At 36.4% G+C, this 21,108-nt stretch overlaps 1 protein-coding gene across 1 annotated transcript; it reads left to right on the forward strand.

The window, feature by feature from the left end:
* The first annotated feature begins 5,922 nt into the window (after positions 1-5,922).
* Positions 5,923-20,819, forward strand: LOC149163149 (tubby-like F-box protein 1). Its single transcript, XM_089437547.1, has 4 exons — positions 5,923-6,798; positions 14,281-14,368; positions 16,286-16,415; positions 19,789-20,819. Exons 1-4 carry the CDS (start codon positions 6,439-6,441, stop codon positions 20,435-20,437), a joined length of 1,227 nt encoding a protein of 408 aa, XP_089293673.1. The 5' UTR covers positions 5,923-6,438; the 3' UTR covers positions 20,438-20,819.
* The last annotated feature ends 289 nt before the right edge of the window (positions 20,820-21,108 follow it).

The following is a 21,108-nucleotide window of genomic DNA, read 5'->3' on the forward strand; positions in this document are numbered from 1 at the left end:
AATTACAAAATGATATTATCTTTAATTTGATTCATTAATGCAATATAAATATAATCTCTTTTTAATAAAAACATCAAAATTTTTATTATTAATTTTTTATATAAACATAAGAAACAAATAAATGAAAAAAACATCAAAATTTAATAAAAACATGAACATTCAACTGTTGGAAATTGACAACTAATTATTTTAATTTGGCTAAAATGTATTAGTTATTAACAAGTTAGTTTTATACTGAAACATCGGTTATGTAACTGAGGAGGCTCATATAAAACTGATGAATGCCCAAACTATTGTAAGGAGAATCATTTATTGATTGAATAGAGATTCCAATCCCTTGCCCCGTGGATGTTTCCTTGACACTCTGTCAGGGTTTTACCATGTAAATCCTGAGTTATTACTTGTGTGGTTGTATTCAGTGTTAGAGTTCAAGAGAAATAAATATAACAATCAAGAAACATACATTCAAACCATGTACACCATGATTGTCTGGGAAACCCCAATTGGGAAAAAAACCAACAAATAATAGATGTATTATTGTCCTTCGCTAAAACGTAGCCAAGCCGGCCAACAACCTGAGCTTTCACCACTCAACCATGGCTCCCTACAATGGAGAATACACAAGCCTTTTAAGGGATTCAACTATTTGTAATACCATGAGCTCAATACCATGAGTCACCAATACTAGGTGCCCAAAACCACAACTGTTAACCATAACTGTTGACATAACCTCAACTCCACCATAGGGTCAAGTTTATCTAACAATCCCCCTTTTAAACTTGACTTTGGGTTTTCCTTGGCCAAATCTAGCCAAATTTGCCAAGTGAGCTAGCCACCACTCACCTCCAGGCCCTACCCAGTCAATGTCAAGGTATTTGATAATCTCACAAGCTATCCTAGCTCAACATGCTTCATCATACCACCACATGCATCTCCATATCACCCAAGTGGACATTCAGACTTTACCAGTGATTTACTGGGGTACGCATGCCTTACCAGGTCTTATAGTCGTATACCCATTTACATGAAAATTTTCATTTTATTTTTATTTTGTTGCTATCTTGACCCACACACAACTTGAATTGCTACAAGTTTAACCATGCATTTCACCTTGTAAGACTTCTATCCCACTATTTAACCCTTCTCTTGTAAGAGAATTTTTATTAAAAAAAATATGAATTTTTTTATAACTCCACAATGACAAAGACACGCCTCTACTGAACCCCTCCTCATCCTTTGGTTATGAGGAAATCAAATAGAGGGAGAGCGCGGGTAGGCTATCAGTTATACCCTAATGAAATAAGCCGGTGGAAATGGTGCAGACCAGATCGCCATGTCCATGCTCCTCCCCTCGCCATCATGGACCCGAGGGTACTTCTTCCACGCAGAAATTTCCCACATGATTTCGTCTAGCACTGCCCAGATCTCATCCCTTGGGTTCTCCCGGGGCGGAGGAACGAGCTCCTCTAGCACAATGCTACTTCCTATCTCGGTGGGCAGGGTTCTTTTCCAATCAGCTCTCTCTCGACCATGGCTTTGAACAACAGTTCCAGAATGCTGATATGCTGGACCTTTTGTTTTTTCATCACCCACAATCGCTGGTGTGGCTTTAGATGGCAGCAGGAGGCAGGAGAACCATGCTCTTCCATTGTTCTAACTTCTGCTTCTTGCAGTACTCACAAACGATACAGGTCACCTTATCGCACCTCCTTGTTCTGCGTCATTTGGCGACAATTTCTGTTGCACCTCGAACAATTCTAGCCACCAACTTCTCTTGACCTTTGATGTGATTCTCAACTCATCAATTTCTTGGTCAAGCAAACCACCGCTCATGGATTGGATTCAAATGCAACCTGGAAGTAGGCAGCATGACATACCATTTTCATATCCAGTAATTTGCATTCCAAAACAGAACTGCTTACTCCTTTAACAAACATTTTTATATGAGAAGAACCTTCATTAATGCCATTTGTTTAAATTCTGGTATCTAAGACTACGAAAGGGAGATTCCACGCAGCACTCCCCAAAGGACTCGACTCAGAGGCATCACGAGAAACGACTTTTCCTCACCCATAACTTGACATCACGAGGAACAACTTTTTTTCGCCCATAACTCGAACTAGCAACAACCCAATGTTACTGCAAAACTATTTTTCTATTCTCGTGTCAGACTTACTTACCCTTTGCTATTCAACACTAAATTTTGAAGTGCAGATCTTTGCTGACTTTTCCTTGTCTTTCATCGATATCTCTAGCAGGGCGTTTTATTCCAAGGTGCGCGCCTCCACCACAGCCTCAAAATCTAATTTAAACTTTCAAAATTTAATTTAAACTTCCAAAAAATATTCCCAGGCCTTGGCAAAGGCTTCAGACTTCATTTTATTCTTGCTCCTCATCGAACCAGGCCTTGGCAAAGGCTTCAGACTTCATTTTATTCTTGCTCCTCATCGAACCAGGCCTTGGCAAAGCCTTCAGACTTCATTTTCTTCTTGCTCCTCACCGAACCATCACTCAACGGACACTGCTGGTTTGTGCAACGAGCTATTGCTTCAACCAGTGCCACCAACGCCACCACTTCGTCGATGAGAACATTTTGAACAACTAGCCAGGGCCCTTGCCAACCAGACCTCTGATACCACTTGTTAGAGTTCAAGAGAAATAAATATAACAATCAAGAAACACACATTCAAACCATGTACACCATGATTGTCTGGGAAACCCCAATTGGGAAAAAAACCAACCAACAATAGATCTATTATTGTCCTTGGCTAAAACATAGTCAAGCCGGCCAACAACTTGAGCTTTCACCGCTCAACCATGGCTCCCTACAATGGAGAATGCACAAGCCTTTTAAGAGCTTCAACTACATGTAATACCATGAGCTCAATACCATGAGTCACCAATACTAAGTGTCCAAAACTACAACTGTTAACCATAACTGTTGACATAACCTCAACTCCACCATAGAGTCAAGTTTATCTAGCATAGACTTCTCTTTTTTTAATAAAAACATCAGACAAATTTCATTTTTCCAGTTTGAATAAAACTTTACAATGTAAATTTCCAACTTTGTAGTTTTATAATTTTAAAAAATATATAATACTCATTTGATTTAATAAATGATTTATCGAGTTGAAAATAAAATATCCTTCCCATTTTTGACTTTTTATATTTAATATCTTTCCAAAGGAAGTTGCCAATGTGCTGCACCTTACATCCTACTTAATTAATTTTTCTCCTTTGCTTGTCCATTTGCACATAAATGTTACACATTCTTTGCGGGTAAAACGTCCCTCCACTAACTTCGTTTTCGTGCTTAGCTGGCTTCAATCACTAGCTTGAGAGGTCGTACAGCTTTTCTACCATGTGTTATTCATATGCATTTTGCATTATGTATAATATAATATAATATATTCCTGCCTAGATTTTATTGTATATATTCCAACATATATTATATTTAATGTTAGCATTTTTAATAGGTTTCTTTGTGATTGTTAAGGGTTTAAATCAAAAGTTTTTATAATAATTATAATGGTTGACTCTATGCTATCCTATATTATATTATATTCAAGGATTCTATTTCGATGATAACAATTAAGATTATATAAATTATAAAAATATTCATTATTATTTATTAATTATTTTTAAAATTTAAATATTAATTATTATTAAATTATATAAAATTTTAAAATAGAAAATGGGTAAATAATTTAAGAAAAATTATATAAAAGTTTGGTCTTAGTGAACGTTAATCATCATCATATATATGGATATATATGTGTATTAAATAATATCAATTAAAATTATATAAGTTTTAAAAATATATATTATTGTTTTAAATTAATATATATATTTTTTAAATATTGATGATAAAGATGATTATTATATATAATTAGATTTTTTTTTCTTAAGGTTTAATAGATCATATTGGTCTTAGGGGACGTTAATCGTCATTATCATTATAAAATTTAATATAAAAAAGAGAATAAATATCTTAAATAAATAAAATAATTAAAATTAATAAACTCAGAGAAAAGGTACATTGATTTAAATTAAAATATTTGAATCTATACCATTGACTAAAATTTATAATTAAAAAGGGTAATAAATCAAATATTAATATAAATAAAATAATTATATTAATATTATTTTTTTGTTTTTTATTTGGTGATAAAGTTTATCGTTATTTTTATGGTATTTCATTGATGTAGTATAAGACAGAGTAAGTGATTCTTTTTATATATTACAAGGAGTCCACTTCAAAAGTCTAAAACTATCCAAAAATGCCCATTTTGCTTTCTCAATTTCAACCCATTTCACTTTCTCAATTTCTAAAACTATCAAGGAATGCCCATTTCGCTTTCTCAATTTCAACCCATTTCGCTTTCTCAATTTCAACCTTTGTATATTGATTAAAATAAATACATTAACATGGATTAGTATTAGGTCATGTTAAGGAAAACTCTTTAGAAACTATAAAATTTAACAAAACATTATTACATTTTTCTAAAATCATAACTCAGAGAAGAAAAAACTATTACCATATTTTAACATAGAAACAAAAATGTCATTTCTATACAAAGATGTGACTTAAACTCATACAAATTTAGGAAAAAACAAATTTTAATTTATACATTGACCAGTGAAAAGCAATGAAAATTATGTACCATGGGCACAAATTGCACTAATTGGAATGCCTTATTATGTACATTAATGTTTGTTGTATTAATGTATGTACCACATACATCCAATAAAATAGATGTATAAATATAATTTTACAATTTTTTTCCTATAGAAAAAAAACAATAAACTTTATATTAAAATATAAGAGGCTATTACATATTCAAGATGATACATCTAATGTATCATAGCTATCAAGTACAAAGAAATAAATGGTTCAGTGATCACTAGTATTACACCTAAGTATTTCAACAATAACTCAAAAATCAAACATATAAATATTACAATGTATATTCACAACTTTAATGTACAATATAGATAGGTGTATATCTAAGTATTTCAACAATAACTCAAAAATCAAACATATAAATATTACAATGTATATTCACAACTTTAATGTACAATATAAATAGGTGTATATCGTGATTGGAATTTCCATTGTTTTGGGGACGAAATTGTGACGTGGTGGCCTGGTTAAACTAGGCGACTCCTATATCCAACTCTATAGCAAAGTTAATGCGGCCTGACATGGCCGCTCGATACCCAGATATAACACGCACGCAGTAATAATTAGGAGAAAAAAAAACGACGTGTTATATAGGGGTATCGAGCGACCATATCAAACCGCATTAACTTTGCTATAAGATTGGAAATAGCATTTCCCGTTAAACTAGAACAAAGGGATATATACACATAAATAAATCGTTGTATATTTACGAGCGTTAATGTGCGTGCATGCATAGCGTATATCCCTCGCCAGGAAACACGGCTATAAAATGTCATAGCCAAACGTGCACGGCAGGAATAGTCAAGCATGGACTATGAGAAGGTTCAACTCACCTCACCGTCGCTGCCGCTGCGTTGAAGTAAGTAAGGGTTACGTGTATGTGGTCCCGTCAACAAACGTGAGCGTCAGATTCCATAAAGCTGACATGCACGAGGGCCGATTACTTTATAATATACTGAACAATAAAGACGTCCATCATACAATCCCCAGGTTTCGAACCTCTAACCAACTTTTAGTGTCAGTAGACATCCAAAAGTACGTTAGCTGACGGCCATCTTCAGTGAGGTGTGGAGATTTTTCCAATAAATAGTTTATAATATCCGTGATGCTGGCTGAGTCAGCGAGCAAAGAATATGACGTGTCAAGCTGCGATTAGGCTATAGTAGAAAATATATCCGTCGTTAAGCGTGAGGTCCTCGAATGGTCAGATATAAAAGTGATAAAGCCTGGAAAAGATATATTCTTTCGACATCACTCTTTGGAAGCAGTGAGTGTGAGAGCGAGATCGAGATCTGGGGTTGGAGTCCCGTGGAAGACGCACAGGGTGGCAGACGGGCGTTTGGAGGAGTCGAGAAGTATTCAATCGGGTAGGAATCTTTCGCTTTCGTTGTTTGCAACTTGAATTGTGATCGTGAACAAATTTTGAGGCGATAATGCCAGGAGGGAAGACAGTTTGAAAATAGCTAGGGTTTGCGAGTGGCATCCATTAATTGACTGACAAACCCTATATGTTTTCTGTTCCTTCTCCTCCATTGACCGGGAGCTGTCCCTGTTTCCTATTTCTAATGCTCCATGGCTGATTCCTCCATCATTGTTTATATTCTTTAGACTTGTCTCGTTTTGTCGAAAACACGTTCAGATCAGTCGATTTGAAGGTTTAGTTGCCAAAACTTATTATGAGGCGGCGGCACATGGCAGGCACACCAATTACAGTGGAGGTATTAGGGTTTTGAGGGTGTCGAGGGTTGAAGATGGCTTTGAAGTACATAATTCAGGAAATGAAGGATGGGATGGAGAGTATTTCCAGGAGGAGCTTTGAAATTAACCTTTACAGAGGCCGATCTCAGAGTAGTGTTAGGGATGAGATAGTACAAAGGGAAGCAGAGACAGAGAAGGACGAAGAGCAACAGCATGTTAATTGGTCAAACATGCTTCCCGAGTTATTGACTGAAATGATTCAGAGAGTGGAAGAGAGCGAGGGAGCGTGGCCAGGTCGCAAAAATGTCGTATCCTGCGCCTCTGTTTGTAAAAGTTGGAGGGATATTACCAAGGAGATTGTCAAAGCACCTGATCAGAGTGGGAAGCTGACTTTTCCCTCTTCTCTGAAGCAGGTAGTTGTTCTAACTTTTTCTGTTTTCCTTTTTGTCTATTTGCAATTAAAGATGCTTTAGGCAGTTCTTATAGATAAATTTACCATTCTTGACTTCAAAAACGGGTTGGTGTTTGGACTCGGTGAGGCCGAAGAGTGAAATTTAACTTTGAAAAAAGCTTGGGATTTGATTCAGGAAATCAAAAATCTAAAAGGATATATTAAATCTCCGGAAAAAAGATAACTCTCATATTGAAAGTTTACAATGTTCATATAATGCAATTCTTCCACGATAATTACCTTCAAAATACATAAGTGATACGCCATGCTACAAAATGTCATGGACTCTGGACAGTTAAGAAGTCTGCTTGTTGTCTAGTGTAAAATTGGGCCCAAAAAAAACGCAAAATGAGTGTTTTTTAGGCTATTCTTTCTTTTAATAGACTGGCCCTTGAGTCTGGCATGGTGGGTCAATTTGAGTGATACTGACCAGTCAAAATCGCAGGAATGACTCAAGGCCGAGTCAAATTTGGAGGAGTTGATTCGACTGGGTTTTCTCAAACAACAAAGTGAAACTCTGGAGCTGACTTGGAATTGAAAGAGTTGGGTGACTCTAATAATAGGCCGTCCAAACTGATTTTTCAATAATAGAAAGCTTGAAGAGGGACAATTTTTTTGATATTGAGTTTCTGCTGTTAAGGGATGCTGTTATGTAATCTCTGGGGTTGTACTCTTGACGGATGGAGAAATAGGTTCTCATGGCATCATATACAATGGCCATTCAAAAGAAAAAAAAAATATGACTTTTCTATAAATTTCCATTTTGGTCTTCTGCAATCACCTCTGTTGAGATGTAGAATTCATTTTGATCTGTAATATTATTGTCTGTTTTCCTTGTATATAAACAGATCTTTGCCTCTCAACAATATATTCAATACATGTTGAATTTTCACAACTTAATGTTTCTTAATGTTAGTTTACCTGTGTACCTTGGACAATGTTCCAGCTAAAGCACTCTTCCTGTTAATTTCTCCCATGAACTTAGCACCCGGAAAGCCATCCATTGAATGGAAGCACAACTAGATTCTTAACTTACTTAGCCAAAGCAAATTTCACTTTAGCCAATCTCAATCACAATGACACTAACAGGTTCTACCAATCAACAACTCTTCATTAAGATTCAAAACTTACTTGGTCTCCTGTTTGGAATAATGGCCCAACTGAGAAAACTACAGATTACAATGCTTTGGATCTGATCCAGCAGAGCTGGCCCTAGATTGGTCCTCAATCTCCTTGGCTGATCTGGATCTCCAAGCTCCCTTCTGCACTTTCTCGGGCCCGGCACACTAGAGTATTACACTCTTCACTCAGATGCCTCTCTCAATTTTGTGTTGTTGTATGGTGTGTCTTCCTCCTATCTTTTGCCTTGCTTTTATAACTTTAGATTGAGCTAAATCCCTAACTCTATTCTTCAGAGTGATAAGTGATCAAGATTAGATCTCACCTCACTTGAGATCAAGGGCTAAGATTAAAATATAATCATTTAAGTAATTATTTCACTTTTCGTAAGTTCACTTTAGCAGTTTTGCTCAATTAGCCAACATAATAATTATGTATTTTCTTAAGTCAAAACTTATGCTAAGTTACATTAGCAACTCGCTTGCTCTTGAGCAAGTGTCTTAAGGAGATTTGTGGGTGACTTTTACATGCTTAGACACTTAGGCCTATGCAGAAGCACCTGCTTGAGATACAAAGTTACAAACATCAACACTCCCTCATAGAGAGGGAGGCACTCCCCTCTCCGAAATTGACTTCAATCCTGGAACTGCATTCGCTATCATGGCTACTCCCTCTGAACTAGAAGCCTTCCCTGCCATCTGGTCTTGACGCATCCTTGAAGTCCCACTCCCCTTGGTTTGTTTCCTAGAAGACTCCTACTCCTAAACATGCTGTAAGGTCAACTCATACCAAGAGACATTCTTGACAAACTTGGAGGAATTTGTCAACTTCTCCTCTCCACTTGAACCAGAAGGTTGACTCCCTCTAAGTTGCTCAACCTTCGGAGCTTTCTGCTCCTTGCTCTTTGTCATTGCTCTATTTCTTGTCATTGCTTGAATAGGCTAGTCCTTTAGCCTACACATGTTGCTCTCTCCAACTCCTATGACATGTCCCTCATCAATGCTAGATCCACTGGGTCTAATCAGTCCCTATCCATCTTGGAATGTTACACAAAAACCCTTCTTCTCGATCTTAGAAACTAAGAGTTAACTCCACTTGAGTTGTAGCACCCATAGCACGCCGTCCACTTCTAGCTTGCCTCCTGACTCAATTGGAAAATCATTGTTCCAACCCCATTCACTACATGTTTGGAATCAACTCGAAACTGTACTTGCAATTCTAAGTGACACTTAGTCAGGTTGTCAAACAATTGACGTGCCCCTATCATATGCCGTGTGGCTCCATTGTCGAGCAACCACACACCCACTAGTAATGTGCCTGAGTTAAGGTAGGAAATAAGTGTGAACTCGACTGATTTGAAACTTGTTGGACTCCTTTTGAGCATTTGCCAATGCAACTACATTTGATTGCATGCCCTTTCCCTCCTCCTTCCTCTTTAGATAGCGTGAAGCATAGTGTCTTGTCTTATAATAGGCAAAACACTTGACCTTAGTCAAGTCCTTCTTCTTGAGTTGTGAGGTTGACTCCTCACCCTTGCTATTTGAATCTTTGCTCCTTGTTTCCCAATTGGCAAGAGAAAGATTCTCATAATCCCCACTCTTCTATTGTCCTTTAGACAATGATTTCTTCCGGATCTCTTTCTAAGTGAAGTCATCGTATAGTTTACCCCAATCTGGTAGTTTTTCTCATGCTAAAACACTTGGCACAAAGGTAGCCCAAGGTTTTATGAACCCACTCAGGGGCTATTTTTACAAGCTCCTCATCTAACACAACTACCCCAACAGTGCCAAACTCATCTCAAACTTGTTGAATCCTAATGAGTGAGGTTGATGCCATTATGTTTTGTTCAATCATATTGGCGTACATGAGCTTTTGCCTCAACACCATTTTTCAATTTTGATTATCACCTTGATATAGACTCATCGGAGCTGTCCACATCTCGTGTGCACTATTCTTTCTTGATATGTGAGGGATCACATGATCCTTCACCCTGGCCATGATGATATGTCTGGCTTTCACATCTTTCAAATTGTGGGCTGCCAAAGATGTAGTGTTTGAAGGAGTTGTAACTTTGGTTTTACAAAATCCCATAGGTTGTTTTCCATGAGAATCAAAGCTATTCTGTTCTTCCATGGATTGAAATTATAAATACCCTCCAACCTGTCCCTGAACTTCAGATTGATTGTTGCCATCTCGAAATCAGAAAATCGACTGAAAATGTATGGTTGTCACACCCTGATTGGTATGGTTGTCACAACCTGATTGGTATGGTCTCCTTCTCTCCCTCTAAGAGTTGACCTCCGCCAATTATTTTGCGTCTTGATCACACTCTTGTGGGCCCCAACTATGTCTCTGTTCTACTGCTAGTCTGCTTGACTTGCTATGTTGTTGGCACCCAACAACCCCTTTGTCCACACACAGAGCTTTATTCCCTAACTTATGCGTTCTCACACCTCGACTAGGCCAATCTACCTATGTTGCAACCTTTTCCTCCACCAGTTGACAATCCTGCAGTGACAACCCAATCTCTGCTAGCCTCCTTCGATTGGGTTTTTCCCTCCACCTGTTGCAACCTCCTTTATGCCGCCTCGCTTATGCATCTTCCTACTGACATTAGCTTCTTTGCTCTTTGTGTCGATCGGGCTTGGATTGTAAGTTGATCCATTCCCTGTAGATCCACGACTTGGTCTCCTCTACTGCTGCATGCAGTCTCACTGTCGTTTGTGTTCTGTCCATCCAAATCGCTCAGCTCCAGACGATCTCAAATTGTTTGTTTCCTGCGTCCCTATTAGGTGGCTAGTCCTAGCAGCCTTAAACTTGTCTGTGCAACAATATCATGCAGACTTGCCTTGAGCTGGTGCCCTGACCTCTATTTATGTTCTCGGCCTCAGAATGTGGTGTTACCTTTGTTTGCACCTGTACCAACATCACGATCTCTACCACCAACAGTGTTACCTACCTACTCACGGTTTTCTTTAGCGACTTCGACGTCCACGCAGTTGGCCTTCTCTTTGCTCGTTCTGTCACCCTATTCCTTGGCTGGTGGTTGCTCCATACGCCCTGATCTTCAGCCCCTGGCTATTGCTATTGGCCTGACACTCTGTGTAGCTAGGTGGTCTGGTTGGTGGCTAGGCTGTCAGCCACCACTTGCAGTCCCTTTTTTTATTTCCTTAAAAAAGACTCGGCCAATAATTTTATATTCACCCCCCTGCACGATTTTTTTTTCGTTGTATGGCCTTTGGCCTTTAGCCTGCTTAAAAGAAATTTGCAACTTCGTACAATTCTATATGAACTATGCACCTTGATGATCCTGTATGAAATTTGCACCTTGATGATCCTGTATGAAATATGCATTTGCAAGTTAAAGTATTCTTAGCAGAAATTTTGATTGGTGTTTTCATATTTAACAATCTATATTTTTAGGTTAGTTATTAGACTACAAAATCTACTTACCATGGACTAATATTTGACACTTGTTACCAAAGTTCCACAGGGATGCACCCCTTGGGGTGGGGTGCACACACCTCTCACACCCCATGCACCTAGGACGGGGGGCGTTTGGGGAAATGTTTCCACATGTCCCCCTTTTGGGTAGATGTGCGAGGGGGGGGGGGGGTTTCCCAGTGTGGGGGATGTGACTCCCCAAAAAGGGTGCTTTTGGGCATCCCCCCTTAAAAGGAGCTAGGTGTCCTCCCTTAATTTCGCTTGAGAACAATAATTTATGAGTGGGGAAGGTTAATATTCAACCCTAGGGCCCTATTAATGCTATGTAATTAATGGTAATGTTAAATCCTTTTACTTGATTTTTTAACATTACCATGAAATAACTCAGGATGTTTGAGTGGTTCCAACCTCATCAGACTTCATATGGAGAAAATACAATTTCATATCCCATTCAAGATGAAGCAAACTTAACAATTTTCAAGATTGGGGGGTTGCAATGTTTCCATTGGATTCTATCAAGATGAGGATCTGGAACTAGCATTTAATCAAGAGCACTAAGCCCAAAATCACCCCTTTTGAGTGGGGGACATTTCCCCCTCAATTTTGTCTAATAACCCTTGAAATAAAAAAAAAAAAAACAAAATTTTAAAAACAAAATTAAAAAAACTAAACTAGAAAGAAAAACACATAACAAATATCAAAACCTAAACTAATTTGCACTCCCTATTTCACTCATTTGACTTACCAAGCTTACCTCTACTTGGCTTACGACGAAGTGCTCTCTGACTTACCAATTAATTGTTGCCTCTCCTCCCCCGAGACGCTCCTTCAATGTTCATTTCCCATTTTCAATTTTCAGTTTTAACTTTCGAGTCTTGACTCTAGAAATCGATGAACTTAGACTAATTCTTTGACTCGTCATTCTTTACTATTTTTTAGTTTGAGTTATATCAATTTACTATTCTAGCCTTCAGACTTCAATGTCTACTATAGTCTATTTTGCTTGGCACTAATTAGATTCTAGAATGATGAATGATGAATTTAAATTTTAAATCAATTTTGAATCTAGAAAGATGAATATGGATCGATGTTTTCCATTATTTAATTCAATTATGTATGGATGAACGAATTTATGCTTTCATTATTGAATATATATATATATATATATATATATAAAAAAATTATATGCCCTGACATTCCCCTGTCCCCCCAAAATTTCCCTAAAATTTGAGGGTACTCCCACACCCACCCCTGTGCGTCTCCCATATATATATATATATATATACCTTGATGCCCCCCGTCCCCCAAAATTTCCCTAAAATTTGAGGGTACTCCCACGTGCCCCCTATGTGTCTCCCCACACCCGCATCCCCCTGTCCTAGAGTCTTGGTGGAACATAGAGTTACGACAACAGGGGACAATTTTTTTTTTTTTTTAATACAAAGATCTTTTTACTCTTTAAAAACACGACAGTTGGTTTGTTAGTCCTCTCTTTCTACTGGCTAAGTTCACATTGTATTTCCTGGAAGGATCAAATTTGGATTTTTTTTATTTGACTAATTTGTGTGCCTACTTATGTAGTTTGCTGATATTTAAATTAATAGTGAATTAAGTTAATACTTTGTTTTTGGGTGTGATCATGGGTGAATTTGTTGTAATTATGCAACTTTAAGGCAAAGTTGAGGATACAAGCTTGCATTGTTTGATATATTAGATGGATGTTTGAATATTTCACATTTGATGTGAAAGATGCATCATGCAACTAGGCCTAAATTAAATTTGCTGGATGCTATTTCAGGCTGTTCTCTGGATTTAAATATATGAGCCTCTACATGTATGTTGACAAAGAAGAGCCTAGTACAGACCCAATTATTACAACCTCTATATAGAAATTTTGTAACAGAAGTTGCCTTTCACCATAGTTGATTTCAGTATTATAAGATTAATATTGTTACATTGCATGGATTTGTAGCCCATCCATAGTAACCATTGTTAATGGATTAAAGAAGATTTGGCACATAAAAAGGAATACCAAAATTGGAGAAGTATATAGAAGCTGTTTGCTTTTTGTTAGTTGCATGCAAAGGTTAAAATACAGTTATCAATATGCATTTATGTAGATTCTACAGTATTACTTTGAATGCATATGTTACCTAGCTTTAATCCTCAGTTGCTTACAGGAGTGAAAACTTGTGGTTTAAAGCTGTTAAAATTCGAATTCATCAGACAAGATAAATATGGAAATATGAATTTAAGTTCAATTTTATAACATGATGCAGATGGATAATTATTTATGGATGAGTCACTAGCAATCATAATATTATTTCATGTTCTGAGTTATATCTTTGACTTAAGGGGTTTTGCTTGAACATCAATGATTTTAAATATGGTTATCAAATTATTAATATGTATACATGTAGATATTACAATATTTTTTGAATGCATATACTGCCTGGATTTAGGTCTTATATTTTGACTCAAATTTGTACATCAAAGGCATATAGCTTAGACTCTAGAGAAGTAACCCATTATACCTCAGGTATACAGTAGTCAAGAACTTCCATGTGATTTATGGATTTCAATTACCAAAGGTTTCTTGTATACAGAGCAACATGGAATTTTCGTTAATTTCAGATATTGATTTGTAATTTTGTAGTGGATCCTTTCTAGATGAAGTTGATTGGGTAGATATTTTACAGTCTTCACCTTTGGGCTATTAACTATGTCATATGGAAAGGAGTCCATCTTGGATGCATTCAAATTTCTAATGAAATTAGATGACAGGATAGCAGGTTTGTTTTCTATTGCTTAAAGTTTGTGTGTCATAAATGAAATCATACTGACAATGAGGGTTTTTGCCTGTCAATATTTCTTGCTGCAGCCTGGTGCACGTGACCCTCCGATGCAGTGTTTCATTAAAAGGCGCAAAGAAACATCCACATATTACTTGTATCTCGGGCTTACACCAAGTATGCATCCATCACTAATTTGAATTTCAAATCTGTCATCAACCATGATGCTTGATAAGTTTGAAGCTGAAAGGCTACAAACTTTATTGTTTATTCTCTTTTTGATGAAAACCTATTTTAAGTTTGAAGATCTGTGCAATTTCATTGGATATTTCGTTTGACTTGATCTTTGGAGCAGTATGTAATTTGCATTTGTGCCTTTAACACATTGAGGGAGAGCCTGAAAATAACCTGTTCTATATGTTTATTTTTCACTAAGTACAGTATTGGTTTTCTATTATTTTGTCAATACTCACATTGTAGTTGGTGTTTATTAACAAGAGTTGTTGACCTTATATTGTCCATTATTGACTTCTTTTCTTTATACTTCCTTGTGAACACGAAACTGTGTACAGTTAGCTGAGATTCACCTTGAAGTAAATTGTTCTGACCAAAAAGCTTTTGGTTGTCTGAGCTCCAGTTATATTTTGTACAGCGTTTGAATAAGTTAGGAATCCATGGAAGCTACATTTGAAGAGATACATTTTGTACCAAATTGATTGGATTATGCATTTGTGATCCTTTTGCTATATTTCATTTGATCAAGGGGTGAGGTGCGGGGGCACAGATTGTTGAAAAATTAATTGAATGGATGCTCATGATTTGTTTGGCTTTTATTGGTGATTTTAGCCTTTTTTACATTTGGTTAGTCATTTTTGCAAATACTTTATTTGAGTACAAATTCCTATTTCGACAATACAAAGCACTTCATTCCTTATCGAAGTGAGGGGATTAAATTCTTTGTTTAACTCTTTCAAGTCAATGGACAGAATACTTCATAAGCACAATAATAAACATAATATGATAATAAGAGTGCCATTTTTAACTAATTTTTATAAATGCAATCATGAGAGATGACCCTTGTAATAAAAAAATGTTTAAGTTGCTAAATAAGCATTCGTGATTCCAATACCAAGAAAAGGCATGGAATTCTGAACCATCTACTGCGGTAATTGTGTAATATTTTAGTTAATTCAAACATCTACAGACTGTACCTTGAACATCCAGCAACCATTGACATATTACACTTCAAGTTCCAGTGAAATTTTAGATTACTCTCAAGGTGGCAACATTTACTGAAATGTGGCCATAAATGAAGACTCTGCAGCCACCACAAATTCAAATGTCCAGATTCAAACCAAAGGGGTTGCCATTTTCTTTGAAGTAAATATTTGAAGCCAAGAGGGCAATTAGATTAAAAAGCCCCTTTAATTTAAGACAACTACACTTCTAATGATTACTGGTAAGATGCAATAATTGACTTGATAGTAGATACAAGAATGTCTCATGCATTGAAAATTGTGTTAATTTAATTTTTGGAATTAGTTTTTCAATGTTCGATACAACTTATGTATTTTAATAAGAAATTGCTGCTTCAGTTTTATGTATGTGACCTATTGTAATTTATAATTTACTCAGAAACTTAGTGGAGTCTTGGAAAGGCAAGGTAGATTCAATTCATGTGAACATTCTGTTGAAATCAACCTCCATCGAAGGAAGAGGATTGATGACATAAATGAAAGATGTTTGACAACTGAAAGCAAAATGTGTAATTTTCAAAATCAGAATCAGTAGACACCTTTTTGAACACTGTAACCCTTCTAATTTGCAGACTAAAGCTTAAATTGCTCCCACATGTCTCATTTTTGGCCATGTTTAAGAAATTCTCTGAGCAATATCATCTAGTTTTATAGTCCTCTAATTATGCTAATTGAGTAGAGTTGTATTGTTCATTTTCCATTCAATTTGCATGCCATGTTTTTCTGTAGCTTTTGCAATCTTATTTGTTATATGTTTCATGTTATTTTATCTTTTCCTCTACCTCTTTATATTTTTTACTGATCTCATTATCAAGCTCATCCACAACTTGATTTGCAGCGTTTATGGAAAATGGGAAATTTCTATTGGCTGCAAGGAGGTTCAGGCATCCAACTAGTACTGAATACATAATCTCTCTTGACGCTGATGATCTGTCCCAAGGAAGCAATGCTTATGTAGGAAAACTGAGGTATGTTACTATTCCAGTGATTGACATCCATATTAGGGTTCTGCTATTCAGTCATGCCTGCAATAGTACTTAAAATGGGATGATTCTTGTGACAGAAATTACCTTCAAGTTCGTCATGTTAGGATTTTTTAAATAAATTATTATTTCTTATTGAGGTCAATTGTGTATCCTAAGGGTCAACATTTCTTCAGTAACTTTTATCATCTAGAGCTCTCTTTAAGATAAGAGAATTTTACAAATGTCCAAAAATTGACCAAAAAGATAGGTCAATGGGTGATCAATTGTGTATCGTAAGGATCAATATTTCCTTAGTAGTGTTTATCATCAATCTAGAACTCTCTTTAAGATGAGATAAGATAATTTTATTGTCTAGCATATGATCAGAAAGATAGTTCAATGGGATTAGGAAGTAAAACAATGATACTAAGTTTTAGGAACATCCTAGTGTAATAAAAGAAATACATGAAATAAAAGTAATACATCAAGGAAAGAAAGAAAAGAAAGTGTAAGTATTAGATGTGAGATGAGGAGGTAGAGAGCAAGGAGGAATAAGTATTTGTTGCCACATGTTGGTACCTAAGCAGGTACTAATGCATTATTTGAAGATGTTGTTTGGAGAGAACCCAGGGTTGAGAGGCCTTGGACAGGTGACTTGGGAGGAGGATGGGAGCTATAAGTAGAGACTCCCAATACTTGAGTCCGAAGGAAAGAGCCTCATGATATAGGGTTAGCATAGATTAGAATACCAATTTGGTCCATGACGAGAATAGGTTCTCCTGAAACCTCATGGGAATGACTTCACTGGCCCTAGAGGGAGAAGTTATACCTGGTTTCGACTCTCACCTCATCGTGTATGATATATGTAAACAGCCAGATGCCAGTGGTTAGGATATTAGATGAAAGTGGAAATGGATGCTCTTCACTCACAAAATAGGCAAAAATATCTGCCCCCCGAAGATGAAATTTTCCTTACCATTTGTAGATGGCATAGCTCACATATCCTCTCCTCTTGTTGAATACAGTGCCCAAAACATCCGACACTGATGAACTCACAAGGTTAATATGTGGTCCGTTGATTACTTGGAGCTCATTCAGTGGATTCCAGTAGATCAGCAGTGCATTTTTCTTGGCAGTAAACATCTTGATGACCTTCGTATATTGAAACTGCAATATATGGGAGGACACTACTCTCTTTTTGTTACTGCCCTTGCATGGAGCAGTGGGCATTGGAGTGCCTTCATCTTCAAAGGCTTTTCATTCAAGGATGTGATCAGGAATAATCCCTCTAACTCAGCTGCTCTGAATCCTCCTATGTCTAGTTCATATATAGTGGAGAAATCTAAAGAGGTGTCAATTCTGGACTCTGGAGGTCACTGAGCTGCAGGTCATAAATCTTATCTAGTTTTATGAATCATTTGCAGTAATTGGTAGATTCAATGGTTTCTGGCCTCCTACATCCAAATTGTTCCAGTGTATCTATTTGAATTGGATAAAGAAATGTGAGGTATATCTCTTCTTCAAGAGCCTCCTTATTGTTCTGTTTGCCAACTCTCCTGATTATCAGAAGGTTTTAGAGGAGGGTTCATGGCTTTGGGGAAGAGTGGGTTTTTTCATTACCCTATGCTTCCTAGATTTTGACCCAAATTCTAAGTTTGTCACCAAAATGTTAGTTTGGGTTTGCATCCCAAATCTGCCAGTACACTTTCGGCATTTACCAATTATAGATATTGGGAGTGTACCTTGGGTAGATTCTTAAAAACAAATATTGGTGGGTTAAGTGGGGACTCTTCACATATGTCTGAATCTGTGTTGAGATTGATCTCAACCATGGTTTATAAGACAAGATATCACTATAAAAGGGCAATTCTCGATGGACTCAGGTCTTGGATTATGGTAATACAACTTTTTGGTGTTGTATATGTCAACAAACAGGACATCTTCAACGTTCTTGTCCCCAAAGGCAAGATCACCCAAAGTGGAAAAAAGGTCACAACCCCAAACCAAAAAGCTAACAAACATGCGAACAATAATTCTTGGTCAAAGTTACCAGGAAACGGAAACAGAAACAAAAACAGAAACAGATACATATTCGAATACGGATACAGATCCACCAGATTTTTGAAAAGCCAGGATCTGGATGTGGTGGGGAAACACCATATATACAAAATACACTCATATATATATATATATATTTTTAAATTTAAAAAAACATTTTTAAAGTTAAAAATCAAAACCATTCATGAATGACACCATTATAACTTAAATCATTAGTTAATTCATAAATCCGAAGATTGAAGTCATGATGCACCATGCTTTATACAACAGGAATAATTGTTAATACAAAATTAGTGTCTCATCGATGATCACTTTATTGATATGATGTATGGTAGGTCTAACTACATGTCAAAAAATGGCTCTATATGCTCATCAATTGAATATTTCAACTCTACATCTTAATCAAGCCGTCATCTTCCTTGACATTTGGCTTAAAATCTAAAAATTCCCATTTAGTTACAGTGGTAAATAAATATTGTACATTGTTTGAGAACATGCTATAGTGGACTCTTCACCTAGAGTCGGATGGGAATAATCTAATTAAGTTATTAATGGCACAACCATCCTTTGTACACTATATATTATTATCTATGTATTGTCTTAAAGCTTTCTTGTAAGGATTATCAAAATTTGATTAACACTTTGATGTGTCAAACCTTTCCTAGTAGCTTTATCATGTGCTATACGTCCTATAGGTATTTATTATTAATCTATAAATTTGACAGTTTTTAACCAGAATTTGTTTTTATTTCTTCGTTTTTAAATTTGTTACTAGTTCTATATCCTTGTCTGGCAATGTGCCTTTCACAATAACTATTAATAATGTTTTTCTTTTTAGAAATTAGTCTTTTGGTGATTGCTCAACTACAGCAAAATCATGGATCAAAGATTCACAATCATTGCTTGACTTGTGAAGTGATCGGAATCAATAGTTTACCAGTCATAGTAAAGTTATGGGTTGAAGTTTATGGTTAACTTATAAAATTGGCAAACTTTTCTACCTGAATTTATTTTTTGATTGTCCACTTATTCTAGCTCCTCAATAGTCAATAAGTGCCTTTTACATTACTTTGAGTATTGCATTGCTTTTAAAAAGTAGCCTGCTGCTGATCGATTAACCACAACAAAATTATGGATCAAAAAATCTGGTTGACTTATAATGTGATCAACCAACAATTTACTTATAAATTAAATTTATGGATTGAAATTAGTATTATAGTTTTAAAAGGGCAGGGATATCAAATAAAATTTCCATCATCAGTAATGTTTTGCTTTAAGTTCAAGCTTCCAGCTTCAATTTTTTGAGTTTTGGTTGCAGCTCTGATTTCCTGGGCACTAAATTTACTATCTATGATAGTCAACCACCACATAATGGTGCACGACTCTCAAGCAATCGAGCTGGTCGGCGGGTAGCATCAAAACAAGTCTCTCCTCGAGTTCCAGCTGGAAGTTATAATGTTGGACAGGTAGCTTACAAGTTTAATCTTTTGGGCTCAAGGGGTCCTAGACGGATGCAATGCCTACTTCATTCTGTACAATTCTCAACCATGGAACACACAGGAAAAGTTTCGACTTGTAAAGAAGTCTCAGATTCCACAATTGATAAATCAATATCCACATTGAATGGAGAAGGATCTAGCAAATTTTCAGAATCTTCTGACATTCCTGTTGGAAAATGTGCACCTATAATTTTGAAGAACAAGGCTCCAAGATGGCATGAACAACTGCAGTGTTGGTGTTTGAATTTTCATGGGCGTGTAACTGTGGCTTCTGTAAAGAATTTCCAGTTAGTTGCTGCCATAGACCCTAGTCGGCCAGGAGCACAAGTTGATCAAGATGCAGTTCTTCTCCAGTTTGGTAAGGTTGGGAAGGACATGTTTACGATGGACTATAGATATCCTCTGTCAGCCTTCCAGGCATTTGCAATATGCTTGACCAGCTTTGGTACTAAACTTGCTTGTGAATGAGACCATATTTGTGATGTAGCTTCTCAAGAAAGAAAAACATAATTGACAAAAATGATTTGGGGTTGATTATGAAGATGTTTGTCATCTGATGTTTTAATGAAGGGTTTAAGCAAGATTATTCACTAGAAGCTTGCTATAGGGATATTATGACCCACGCTTTTTACTCGGAGATCTCAGTTAACAGCGGAAGTGTTGTGTATTTGTCCTAGTATAAACTGTATTATTATCAAATTGTGATCTAGTGGGCCCAGTTGAGGTTAATTTCTTGGAGACCTCATTTGCACCATACAGCAGATTTCCAAGTTCCTAGCAAAGCTGAATTTGCTACTGTTTTGAAAAACTATTTAGCTGATGATTGGGATTGAAGTGGTTTATGCTTTAAGCTTGTACAGATCATCTGGAAGATTGGTTTTTCATTCAATTTGGTAGCTGCAGGAGAAGAAAAACCATAGGATATACACTCCTTGGTAGAAAAAAATTGTGTAGCTTCTGGTTTAAACCAGCTACAAACTAACAATTCCCAAAGTTTGCATGCTCAAAACTGTGGCCATATCAACTCCCTTATATACCTTATTAACACAGTCCAGCATGATAATGAGTTGTTGTAGTTGTGTTGGTGATTGAATTGCCAAAGAGGTTTGAAGCATCTATCTTTGCTGAAGATATCTTCC

The sequence above is a fragment of the Pinus tabuliformis genome, chromosome 5_2, assembly GCF_031772625.1.
Source record: "Pinus tabuliformis cultivar Carrire ecotype Pingquan chromosome 5_2, CPIR1, whole genome shotgun sequence".
NCBI classification, from domain to species: Eukaryota; Viridiplantae; Streptophyta; class Pinopsida; order Pinales; family Pinaceae; genus Pinus; species Pinus tabuliformis.